Raw genomic sequence first — 13,152 nt, forward strand, 5'->3', positions numbered from 1 at the left:
GACCACGAACACAGACTATGTGGTGTAGAGAAGTACAAGCTGGTTTGAGGGGAGATCACACCAATGCAGAAAGACCTGCAGGGGAATGTTCAGTAACAAAGTACATTTACTTAAGTACTGCAACTGCAGTTTTGAGGTACTTGTATTTGAGCTGGGTATTTCCATTTTCTGCTCCTTCATACCTCTACTCCACTACATTTATCTGATGACTGTATCTACTAATTAACTTTGCACATGAAGACTTTACTTAAAACAGCATGTGATGAGATTATAAACTAGACTTAATTGTTAAAGATTAAACCAGTGGTTCCCAACTATGTTTTTGGCTTGGTTTCATTTAAATACAAAAAAAAAAAACACGTTTGTGTAGCAGAACGTTGGAGGGGCCCGTCTCCTAGGTTGGACTAAACTACCAAACTCCATATTAAGTAGTTAAAACTGGTTTCACCTTGACCAAGTACAACAGTAAATTGCTGCTAATGCATTGATGAATCAGTATTAACAATCTAATCAGGCACAGGGAACATTTATATTTTGTTAATAATCGTGTACTTTTTTAAGTAAGCTTTTGAATGCAGGACCTTTACTTGTAGTGGAGTATTTTTATGATTTTGCATTAGTATTTAAGCGAGTACTTTAGGAAAGACAGACCACCACCAAGATTCACACAAATTATTCTTTATTTAAATAATTTACAAACAATTAAACGTCAGAGAAGGACAAAGTGGTATAACATGACATTACATGGCTTTCCTGTGAGCTGTAGTGACTATTTCATCACGTTTGTCTGTTTTGATTGTTAAATATTCCTGTTAGATAGCTTATTAAGTACTGGCGTTACAACAGTCACTATTTGGATTTGATTCAAATACCCAATATTATTTCTTCATGAGCAACTATCAGCGACCATTTTTGTTTAAAACTCTTCAGGATGAAAAATAATTATAATCAGTAGAAAAGACCCCCTGGCCCTCAGGAATCTCATATCGGTCATAATCCAAAAAATATCTTCAGTAATCTTCAAAAAATGTCTTATTAAAATATTTAAATTTATTTCATCTTGGCACCATGATTAGTGGAAATCCTGGTTGTTGTGCTTTTGTAGTGCATGTGGTATCTGTAGGAATTTAAAAAAGTATGGAAAATATTCTGCCTTGATCCCAGAGCAACCAGCCTTGCACTGTTTTTCAAACTAAAAAAAAAGGCATAAGGGACAGATGGAGGTAAAGTTGAGGAGACAAAGTAGAAATCAGCCAGATTTCCGGCTAATTCACAAACGCTTGCGACGTAAATTTAGGCAGGGTTGTCTTCGACTGAGATTGATCATGGTAAGCACGAGTTAGGCTTTGCTGGTGATCTGTTAATCAAGCCAGTGAACAGGGGAATCAGGACTTTGATCACTGTGTGTCCTTGTTTTCTTTTTTGCTGCCTCCGAACAGAGCCCCCGCCAGCGCCACAATCCCCAGACCTACTGCTGCTGCCACGCCTACGACCATGACCGTTTCTCCTGCCTTACGCACCTGCAGAGAGTAGCATACGTCTGTTAGTAGGTGAGCAGGGATATGATGAGCAGAGTTTTCTTGACACTCAAAACTCCATTAAAATTATCCACAACTCTGGGAAATGTATCACTTGCATAGTAGGGCTTTGTTTTTTTATTTATACCCCTAAGATTCCCTTTTCTTATTGATTTAATGGACAGAAGAAAGACTATGCTGTGGTTTGACAAGTTTTCATGGATGTACTGATCACATGTATTGAGCAGGTCACTTTTGGAATATGTTGTAACTGACATGATCATTTTCACCTTGTCTGTTTCCAGAAAAAATATATATATAAATTGCTTGTTCATATGATTCAATTTTATAGTTTTTTAGTTCTTATATTCTGATATTTCTTAGGACACAGAATCCATGTCTCAATCGTGATAAATAGTAGGTGGGATGTGAAGACAGCAAGGAAAATTAAGGAAATAAATTCAGGACTTTGTCGTCCCTGAAAATGTGACTGACGGACGGTTTCTGTGTCATGCCCAAACATCTGGCACCACTTTTTTACGCAAACATGCATCTTCCAGTTACACATTTACAAAAACAAGAGTGTAAAAAGAGTTACAACACTATAGGCACTTCTATATACTTTCAAATAAGTGGAAAAGGTCCAAATTAGTTGTTCACTGAAACGAACTGCTACAAGCCTATAGTTTATCCTGATAGAGGTCTTTTTTCACTCATCTCTCCAACTAACTGGCTACTATAAACGTTTCATATGTAAAACAGTCAACTTTGTATCATCCGTATTTACAAAAATCAGTATCTGTTTGTATCTTACCTTAAGAAGTACTGCAAAGTTCCCATTAAAAAAAAAGATAATAGAAAACAAAATGGAACTAATTTTCTATCATTCAGACGGCAAATTTTAAAAAATCCACTTCACCCTTACCAGACTGACGTGAAGTGGTAAATACCAGAGCTCAGCTGGTCACATAAGGCTCTTTGCTTTTTAGATATACAATATAACTTTACATTATTTGAATCACTCAAAATGTACACAGTTTTGGTTTAGTCCGTATGTCGTCAGCCCACTGTTCTTCGCTCTGAGAAAACCGATTCTCTGAACAGATGAATGTTCATTTTTTTGTTGTTAAAAACAATGCCTCATCAAACCCAGGGCCGTAGAACATTGTGCACACGTCTTTTGACCGAGAGCCGAGTATTTTTCCTGTCAGCCTTTCCCCTCGAGCTATCATGCTACCGCAGATGGCATACTTGATAAAAAAAACGAAACTACAAACTCTTTGCAGACAGCTTTCTCAAAAGATAAAGCCCTGCACAGTTGGTTTCCTTTACAGACCTTTATTAGTCCCAAATCCCTATATCGCTTTATGTGACTTCTTTCCCACTTCATATCATTTCATAATCCTCACTGTGATGAAATTTTGATATTTGCTTCTGCTTAGCTGCTCTTGCCACAGTTCTCTTTTGAAGAGATCTGAAGAGCCATGATAAGCAATGTGGAAGATCTGTGGGTTTTCTGTTTTGTTTTTTTTTAAATTCATGGTGGGTCTTTTTGGTACAAATCCCAGATCAGCTCTATAGACATCCTCGATCGGAAGTCTCTTCAACACTGACTTACATTAGTCTGACCACACTTGCAGCACCCTGTCCCCTGGGTCCCCTGGGTGTCCCCAAAAATGTCTTGCATGCAGATGACCAACACGTCTCGACCTACCTGCCGGGACTCGGCCTTGCCGTAGCGCAGCTCGTTGGCAAAGTGCTCACAGTTCCCTCTGAAGACGCAGTACGGCAGCTCCTTGTCCACCAGAGCACGGGCCTCTCTCAAAATGACGTGAACCGGGCGGGGCTTGTACTCCTTGTCCAGGCTGTTGTTTATTTTCCAGTGGTTGGTTCCCACCACGTCCCATAGCTCCGCTTTCTTCACCAAGGCCTTCTCAGTTAGGACAGACATCACACTGTTTGCACCTGCATCTGGATACTCGGCTGTGGGTAAAAAGGAATGACAGAAATAAAATATTCCAGGATGATATTCTGGTCAGAAAAACTACATGTAACAGTAAATATGGGATATAAGACAAAGGTGCGTTTTGTTCCAGACTGGGACTGGGTAGGATATGAGAGTCACAGTCTCGACAGCTTTTTGGCAGGACTCACAGGGTGGTGCCAAGTGAACAACGAAGCCATCACCAATGTACACAGCCCAGTGCTGGTAGGAGCCACGGAAGATTTCTATCAAGTCCCCAATCTCCGGTTTCTCATCATACTTGGATTAGAAAACATAGAAAAACAATGTTTGACTTTGCAACAGACTATTTTTTAGCAACAACTGCAGCACATTTGACTTGACCTGGACTTTCTGACATAATCTGGGTTAAAAAAAGATAAGAATAAGACTTAAATTAAATTAAATTGAATAAAATAAATTCTATAAAACAATAATACCTTAGAAACACACACTATAAAAGTTATCCAGTGCATAATGACCCATATTTGCTATAACAGAACACAAAAACAGCAAAACACACAAAAACAAAACAAAACAAAACAAAACAAAACAAAATGGTCTAATTGGCTTAATTCTGATTAAGTGATAATTAACTAACCAGAGTCGGGGCCATTTCAGTGTCTCTTTTCTCTGTAAACCTTGGACTAGTTTCACTTTCCACACTACTTTCAGCACCTGCAGGAACAAATCATTTTGTAGAGCAATATTAGCACACGACATGCAAAACAATGATATACGGTTTCGATTCCACTGGCCTTTTGGTGATAGGGTATCTGTGTGTACTTAGCTTTGTCACGTCAAAAGCATATGAATCTTTGAGCACAGCAAAGCCTTTTGAAGATACTTCCTTTTTTTCCCTTCTCTGTGTATGCATTTAAAGCTATACTTAATATGGAACCAGGACATGGATTTTAGGTTTTGCCACTGAACTTAAAATTTGGAATTGAAAAACATAACCTGAACCTGAAAAGAAGAAAGACTGGCATTGAAACACCTTTATTGAAAACAACTGTATTTGCATAGTCAGAAAAAAATGTAATATTTCTGTTAATTTTTTGACCATGTACTTACAATCTTATTATCTTATTTTATTTTGGGTTTTTTTTTTTTTTTTTAAAATTCTTGTGTGGTTTTTCATTGGCAATTTTCTTCATACCAGCCTTTTATTAAGCAACCTTCAGTGACGTAAATGGGGTGGAAATAATAATAGAAAGTACAAGCACAGCCTCCGAAATGATTTCAATAAACACCAATACAAAACAGTTTCAACCAAAAACTGAACATTACTACCTTCACGAAGGTAGAATTCACAGCAGGACTGTTGAATTTGGCTACATTTGTTTTAGCTGGGTGTACCTAATAAACAGCTGAGTTTATATGTGTTATGCCAAAATGTCCATGTGGAATAAAAGAAGGCCTGGGATTGTGATAGTCACCCTAATGCTTGGGTATTTTTTTCGTCTTTTGTGTTCAGATAAAATGCTGTTATGTAAACGAAGTGGACCATTGCCAAAAAATGCGTGCGTGTTCGGTTCAATCCGAGATAAAGTCATAGTTTTAAAGGGTTTTTTTGTTTTCTGTTTAATCTAAAGCGACGACGCATCAACGCAGTCGAAGGAGGCTAATTATTAGCTGTTTTTTTTAGTTTTTTTTTTTTAGCAGCATTAACGATACATCGCATGAAACACCGCCAGGGTGAACGGTTTCGACCGGGCCTTTCGTCCTACCTTCACCGACGATGTCCACGGCTCCTCACGATGTCAGGGGAGTCAACAAAGACACCGATACCAAGCATCAGCTGGGAGCGATCAGCTGATGACTGCTCTCTTTAGGCCGGAGCCCGCGACCTTCACAATAAAAGCGTCTCCATCCACAATTCAATATCGACGTTTCAACGTCTAATACATAATATTATTATTAATATTGACATGTTCAATAGGTATAGCTAGCTATTTTCTGAGCTAAATTTTGGAGGAGGCAGTTTGTGGTGCTGTTGAACTTTTATTGCACTATACAGAGAGGTGTTTCAGGTATTCAAGCCCAGCCTCGCCGGTATAAATAGGGTGTGCAAAATAATAGAAACACCCGTCCCTTTAGTGCCATAAAGTTCAGCAGCACCGTAACCTGCAGCATTTTAAACGATCGTAAAGTTGAATCGTCAGCTCGATAAAACGCTTTCGGCACAAATCGAACATTATAAGCCTTCATAAAGTAGGAGATTCCCTGCAGGACCGTCGCATTAGAATGCGTCAGTCCTATCTGGGCGTTGAAGGGTTTATCTCTGTGCTTACGGAGAAAAGGGACCCGCATCGGCCCAGCGCAAAACCGAGTGCCCCTTTATACTGCAGTTTCCTTCAAGAGTGAGGGGCCGACAATCTTGTTCATGTTGTTTATATTGCACTGCATGCAGTTCAACTGTTCAGTCCCCTTTTACTGGCAAATGCACTAAATCTAATGTCTCTAAACTTTAAGGGATGTTTATTAAAATATGTTTTTATTTATTAAGTTTGTTTTACATCGAAACAATACATGCATCATTTAAAGGATTAATTATATACACAATCATATTCAGGTGTATAAATAAAGGATCAATTAGAGTTTATCTTTTCTTTTCTTTTTGTGATGTATTCGTTGACTATATTAAAAACAGTCTATTCTGAGGACCCAGAACTTTACAAACAAACAAACAAACAAACAAACAAACAAACAAACAAACAAACAAATAAATAAATAAATAAATATTTAAAAGTCAGTACCAGTAGATGGCGCCAGTGACACCGGCTGTCTGCGTCGGTTTTCTTTTTCGTAGCGGCGAGGAAGTTCAGTCTTCCGGCTTTGTAGCGCCTTTTCGCTGTATTTTTGTCCTGAAACTGGACAGGAAAAATAACAGAAAACTGTCATAACTGTTCACAGCGAAGCCCCACTACCCGAGAGGAGGATTTGATGAGACGATTTAACGCTAAAGGATCAAGCGATGTCTGTGGTGTTTGACGGGAGTCCGCTGAAAGCGATGCAGAGCTCACACACTCACACCCCGCAGACTGCCCTGAGGTGAGTGGTGGAGGACAGGACAGGACAGTTTAGAGCTTAAAGTCAGTTTAGTGCACGTTTTATATGTTATATGTAAGTTAACTGTACACACGATCATGGGTCAGACTTTTAAGTGTTACTACATCGTTCTGTAGAGTCAGCTCATGGAGAAAGTGACCGAATTAACAACACACGGCAGGGTTACACTGAGCATATATATATATATATATATATATATACACACATATATACATATATACATATATGTATTTATGTATATATGTGTATATATGTACATATGTGTATATGTGTATATATACACATATATACATAAATACATATATGTATGTATGTATGTATGTATGTATGTATATGTATGTATGTATATGTATTATATACAATGGTATTTTTTATTTTATACAAGATATGAATTGAATATATTTTAGGGATGCGATGCAACTAATGATTATTTCCATTATCAGGGATTTAAATTAAAAAAAATTGTAGAGCTAAAATGATTAGTCGACCGACACATTTAATCTGTCGATTTAATAGAAATTAATCAATTGATAGTAAAAAAAAAAATCCATCCATCCAAAAATGCCTAATATTACCTAGTTCTAGCTTCTCAATTATGACAATCTGCTGGTTTTTTTTTTGTTTGTTTTTTGTTTTTTGACTCATGTGACATGGAGTTGCAGAGATCAGTCAGTTAAATCACCATGTATTTTAATGATCAATTATTTATGTATTTTTTTTAATTTATCAAGCAAATTAATGGTTTGTCAAAACAAGAGTTTAGAAGACTTGACTTCGGGCTTTAGAGTCTAGGAAATTGTGAAGTTTTGTTTTTTTCTGTTTTACGATTGTTTTTTTTTTCATTTTATAGACTAAACAATTAATCAATTAATCGAAAAATAATGGGGAGGTGAATTGATGATAAAAATAATGGTTGTAATCCTAATGTGATGGGAATCTAAACACTAAAACATGTCGAAGATGTACGATTGAACTCTGGAAAATTGTGATTGGCAGTTTTCACTATTTTCTGAAATATTTTGGACATATATATAAATTTAAAATTTGCCAATTTAACATATTTTTCTTCATATATTGGAGCTCCAACAATTACTTGATTAGGCAATTGAAAGAAAATTAATCTACAGCTATTTTGATAGTTATTGAATTGTTTAATGACCGAAAAGATAATGCAAAAAAAACAAAAAAACAAACAATATATTTGCTGGTTCCAGTTTCACTTACACGAAGATTTGCTGCTTGTCGTCATCATGTATGAAAGTTAATTAAACATTTTTTGGTGTTAGACCTCCCTTTGGGCTCTGGGAAGTTGCGATTGGTGTCCTTCACTACTTCATCTTCCATTTCATGGACTAAACGATTAACTGACAAAATAATCCATGATGAAAATATTTGATAGTTGCAGCCCTAAAATATACGCATCTTTCTCTTTCTTGTTGTTAATGATGTATTAATATATCTTGATGGGTAGTGTGGATTGAACCTTCCCTTCTGACACACTTTCAGACACACACCTCTTTTTTCATTCATTTTCTGCTTCTGGATGCTAAACCTCCCACTGGGGAAATAATTTCATCCCGTCCACCCCTCTCCTCTAGCGCCCAGGAACTGTCCCAGGAGATCAAGTCGTTCATCAGTGGCGTTGACACTGTTCAGGGCCGGAAGCTCAGTGTCCGGGAACACGCCCGCTGTGCTGTGCGGCTGCTGCGCTCGGTCCCGGCCTGTCGAGGGGCAGTGCTGGAGCATCTGAGGGGCGTGTACGATGAGCACGTCTCCGCCTTCCTGCACAACCTGGAGACGGAGGGGGATGCCAGCTCTGGGGTTGGCTCTAACCTGGAGGACATCATACAGGTGGGACATACATATAACTTCTTATAAAACTAATACCTTATATTGAAAATCATAAAGTATTGAAAATATTAAGGTTGATAAAGATTAGAACATTACAGGCCATTTTTATTGCTAGTCCTCATTGAAGGGGTACATTAGAGGTTGCATGCCAAATCAGCTGAGGTGTTCTTGTATAACCTAGTATCCTATAAATCACTCATAGAAATAGGATAATGGTTAGGAAATTCCTTGGAAAATGGTCGTAATTATTTCTGTTTGTCTGTAGGAGGTTCATGGCGTGCTATCAGAGTTCATCCGGCTCAACCCCCGGGCCTGGGCCCCCCTGGTGTCTGCCTGGGCTGTGGACTTGTTGGGCCAGCTGAGCAGCAAGCACGCTGGCCGCAGGGTGGCCCCCCACTCTTCCAGCCTCAACGAGCTGCTTCAACTCTGGATGTCTTGTGCCGCCACCCGGTCCCTCATGGAGGCCTACTCTCAGTGTTTGGCTGCCATGCTGGCCTGGTGTCCTGATGCCTGTGTGGATGCACTGTTAGACACCTCGGTTCAACACTCCCCGCATTTTGATTGGGTGGTGGCTCACATTGGGTCTGCCTTCCCGGGTACTATCATCAGCCGAGTCTTGGCATGTGGACTAAAGGACTTCTGCTCTCATGGCGCCAAGGAACAAGGGCTAATGGTGATGGGAGTGGATAAAGGCAACAGAGTGCCCAAGATTGGCTCGGTGGTGGGAATTCTTGGACACCTTGCAGCGCACCACTCAGACAGCATCAGGAAGGAGCTGCTGAGGATGTTTCAGGAGAGCCTAAGTCCATCAAGCCCTCTTTCTCCCACTTCATCCTCTACATCCTGGGAGAGTTCCCCTCAGCTTCGTCGAGCCGCAGTACCATTTCTGCTACAGCTGGCTGCAATGTCCCCCAACCTCTTTGGTGCCGTGTCTGCAGAGCTGGTAGAGCTGTTACGCCCCCCTGTCCTGCTCCAGCTGCAGGCCTTGCTGCAGGGCCTTCCCAGAGAGGAACTGGATAACATGCTGGGGCTTGCTGTCCACCTCATAAGCCAGAGTCCATCAGGAGGGGCCCGGGTCCTCCGTTTTCTGGCAGACACTGCGACCCCGGCCTCAGTCATCATCTCTGGCCCAACACCCTCCCCTCATGAAGGAGTCAGGGAAGGTTGTGACCGCCTCCTCCAGATGCTGCTTCTGCATCTCCACAAACTGGTCTTCAACCGCTCAGATGGAGTTGAAGGAAATCCCCATCACTCTGCTTCGTCTCAGCCCCAGAGGGTCATCCCCTTCTTGGAGGAGCTGCAGTCCCATGTGGGTGAGCTCTGTGCTGAGACACTGCGACTGGAGAGAAAACGTCACCTCTGGCTGCACCAGCTTCTTTGTCTGCTGTCAGTGTATGGGGGTCCCAGTGTGGCCACCGAGGCCCTCTGCCAGCTGCTCACCCAGGCCCACAACCCAGAGGAGTTGGCTCTGGCCTGGCAGCTTCACACCACGCTCTCCTCCTGCATGGCGGGACTCATTCCTGCAGCTGTAGCTCGTTGTGTGGCCCAGATCCATACACACACCCTGGGGCCCCGGCAGCTGAGACAGTTGCTGCTTAACCTGGCCGCGGCCATCCAGAGTCAGGATGAGGAGAGAAGAGGGTCAGCAGGTGCTCAGTCCTCCATGGCCATCCAGGTGGGCTCAGCGGTCTCAGTACACCTCCATGATTTTGGCCCGCTCCTTCTCCACGGTGACCCGGCTGTATCTCATGCCACAGTGCGGCTCCTGTCCTGTAGCCCTCTCCCTCGCACCTCCTCACCAGCGCACCTACTCCTGCTCTCCCGCGCTGCTGTCACTCATTTCTTTCTGGCACTGCGGAGGAGAGGAGAAGGGGGGAAGGTGGGAAGAGATGGGGGACAGGCAGGCGAGGCAGTGAACTGTTCGGTCCTTCTCCTGTCCCGTTTCGCGGCGTATTCTCCGCTCACTCTCAAGGCGGTGCTTCAGCAGCTGGTTGAGGGAGCGCTACATAAAGGCAACACTGACCTGTTTGGAGGGCAGATCGCAGACATGTCTGGTGCCCCTGTGGCTACTCCCTCTGTGTCCCCTGACCTTGGAGCCTCCCTGCTGGACATCAATTGTCGGTTCGGCACCACCGTCAACTTTTCTGGCAGCGTGTGGTCTGTATTTCATGCCGGGGTGATCGGCAAGGGGCTGAAGGTCCGCACTGCAACACAGCTGCCTGACCCATCTGGGGTCATCCAGGTGAGTTGGACAATTGTAGTACTGTAGTTGAACAGAGTTTCAAGGTAAATGTGGGTTACAGAAGAGCAGTGCTGTCAAAGCTATATGCCAATTAGGGCAGTGATTTTCCTTTAGATAGTAGGTCATGAATGCACAGATTGAACATTTCCTTTTCAATCTGTTTGAACTTGAAACTACATTTTCAGGCAAACATTTCACAGGAAAAAAATAATCTTGTTGGGTGGAGGTAGATCTATGAAGGTAGTCCAAGTTCTGATGTTGAAAACACTCCCAATATGTAGAAATGTAAAGAGTTTTATGTTTTATTTTATTGATTCCTGTGTTACTGTCATCTCAACCGTGCTTGAAAATGATCAAAAACACTAGAATTTTCAAAAAAAAGTGTGATTATGTGTTTAATGTGCAACAGCAGAAAATATGTCAATGCGTCACCATCTTTCTCTTCTATCTGTAGAACGTCCAGACTTTGCTGGATGTCATAGTCCAGTGTTGCAGCTCCTCTGGTCTCAACGGCTCTATCAATGGCTCACGACCACCATCTGACCCTGACGAGCCGCTGCCCATCAACGCCGAAGCGGCAAAGGTTGTTGCAGTCACACTGGTGGAAAACGTCTGTCCGGATGTGGCCAATGGGGAGCTCTCCTGGCCCCCAGAAGAGCATGCCCGCACCACGGTGGAGCGAGACATCCACATTCGACGTTGCTTTGAGGCCCACCCGGTGCTCTTCCCTCTACTTCAGGTGGTGGCAGCTGGACGCCCAGCTCTCTGCTACTGCTCAGCTGTTCTCAGAGGCCTCCTGGCCACTCTGCTGGCCCACTGGGAGGCATCCCGTGAGATGTCATCAACAGACTCCCCGTGGCACCTCCAGGCCTCCTGCCTCCTAGTGTCCTGCATGGGAGAAGGCCAGCTCCTGCCTCCTGTGCTAGCCAACGTCCACGAAGCCTTCCCCCACCTCACTCCCTTCGAGGTGAGGCTGCTGCTCCTGGCTGTGTGGGAGTATGTGAGGGGCAATGGACCAATGCCCCAGAAGTTTGTCTTCAGCTCAGAAAAGGGCCTGTTCTGCAGGGATTTCGCACGGGATGGTGACGTGGCAAGATACGTGGCTCCGATTCACAGCGTCCTGCATAAAAACATTGATAGATTAGGACACCTGTGCTGGCGGTTCCAGCTCTAAAGGGTAGTGGGAAGCAAACTGTGAAGAGCGGGTGACAGGGAATAAATAGGTGCAGTAAAGTAGATGTAATACCGTGTTACATTGCTCCAAGAGTGGACTGCAAAGATGCTATCGCTGTACTCCAGTTTCATACAAGTAGAGCTGCGTGTGTGTGTGTGTGTGTGAGTTTGTACCTTTTGTACCATATTTTTCGACTTTTCTAACAAGTTGTTTCTGTGAGAAAGACAAGGGGACGAGAAATGGGACACATGTATTGTGTTAATACAGTATTTAATCCACAAAAAAAAACAGCCTTAATGTCATTTTGCTTAGAAAGTACAACATATCTCTGCTGAATCATTTATAAATTGTTTTGTATATTTTTTAGATTGCTCATGCTCTTAATTTGTGGCTTCCATGCAACATACCTCCTGTTACATGCGGAAACTGTTATTTCAACCACTATACAAAATAAATCCTCATTTGGTCATAGAATGTATCTTGAACTTGATGCTAAAACGTATCATCAAAGGACTCTCATGATGATTCAGCTGATCACCACACTGTAAATCCTCTGAGCCAGTGATTTCCAACCTTTTTTGTTTAATGCAGAGCACCGCATCGCAGGGAAGTGGTTCTTCCCTCTTAGAGACTGTTTTGTTTGAATAATTTTTCGAGGCCTTTAGAGGTAAAACTGTTTTTCCCAAGAAAAATGCAAACATTAGAGAAAATTCTGAAAAATTAACATAACTCAGAATTTTGTTTTTTCTTATTTCATACCCCGGTAATCATCTTTCAACTCTTTAGATGCATCTTGTGGGAACCCTGACCCCCAGAAGCACTGCCCATTTTTGTATTCACGGGGGACAAAATAACACTAATATTTTAAAGTATTGTTTACCACAATTCAACACCACAAATTGTAGCCTTGAAAATTACCATAGAGTTGAATGAACATCTGTTTTTTAAATTGGGTCCCAACCTTTTTTGCTTTTGATCCCTTAAAGAATAGTCAACATAAGGTACAAAAGGTTAACACACGGTGCCACGACAAAAACGTGCGCAAAACAGGGCAAAAATGTAGAATGTAAATATTGTAGAGCTACAGCAATCAGTTGGTCAATTCAAAAAAATTAATCGAATTAATCAAACCAAACCATTTTGATAATAAATTCGTTCTTTAAGTTACTTGGGGGGGGGGACATTTAATGACAACAACTGTGATGAAGACCAAAGGATTAATCTAGAAAGTAATCTTGATTGATGTATTAGAAATGAAAATAATTGTTAGTTGGAGCCCTAAAAAAATTGTTAA

General features: G+C 41.8%; 2 protein-coding genes across 2 annotated transcripts; one reads left to right on the forward strand and one right to left on the reverse strand.

Moving 5' to 3' along the window:
- Window positions 1-662: 662 nt before the first annotated feature.
- Window positions 663-5,378, reverse strand: LOC120785829 (phospholipase A and acyltransferase 3-like). The gene is made up of 5 exons (XM_040120803.1): window positions 5,250-5,378; window positions 4,121-4,197; window positions 3,672-3,780; window positions 3,232-3,500; window positions 663-1,520 (listed from the first exon to the last, which is right to left on the reverse strand). Exons 2-5 carry the CDS (start codon window positions 4,133-4,135, stop codon window positions 1,398-1,400), a joined length of 516 nt encoding a protein of 171 aa, XP_039976737.1. The 5' UTR covers window positions 4,136-4,197; window positions 5,250-5,378; the 3' UTR covers window positions 663-1,397.
- Window positions 5,379-6,302: 924 nt separating this feature from the next.
- On the forward strand, window positions 6,303-12,313 carry ints5 (integrator complex subunit 5). The gene is made up of 4 exons (XM_040120547.1): window positions 6,303-6,573; window positions 8,190-8,442; window positions 8,708-10,684; window positions 11,139-12,313. Exons 1-4 carry the CDS (start codon window positions 6,497-6,499, stop codon window positions 11,856-11,858), a joined length of 3,027 nt encoding a protein of 1,008 aa, XP_039976481.1. The 5' UTR covers window positions 6,303-6,496; the 3' UTR covers window positions 11,859-12,313.
- The last annotated feature ends 839 nt before the right edge of the window (window positions 12,314-13,152 follow it).

Source organism: Xiphias gladius, chromosome 23 (genome assembly GCF_016859285.1).
Source record: "Xiphias gladius isolate SHS-SW01 ecotype Sanya breed wild chromosome 23, ASM1685928v1, whole genome shotgun sequence".
In the NCBI taxonomy this organism is placed as follows: Eukaryota; Metazoa; Chordata; class Actinopteri; order Istiophoriformes; family Xiphiidae; genus Xiphias; species Xiphias gladius.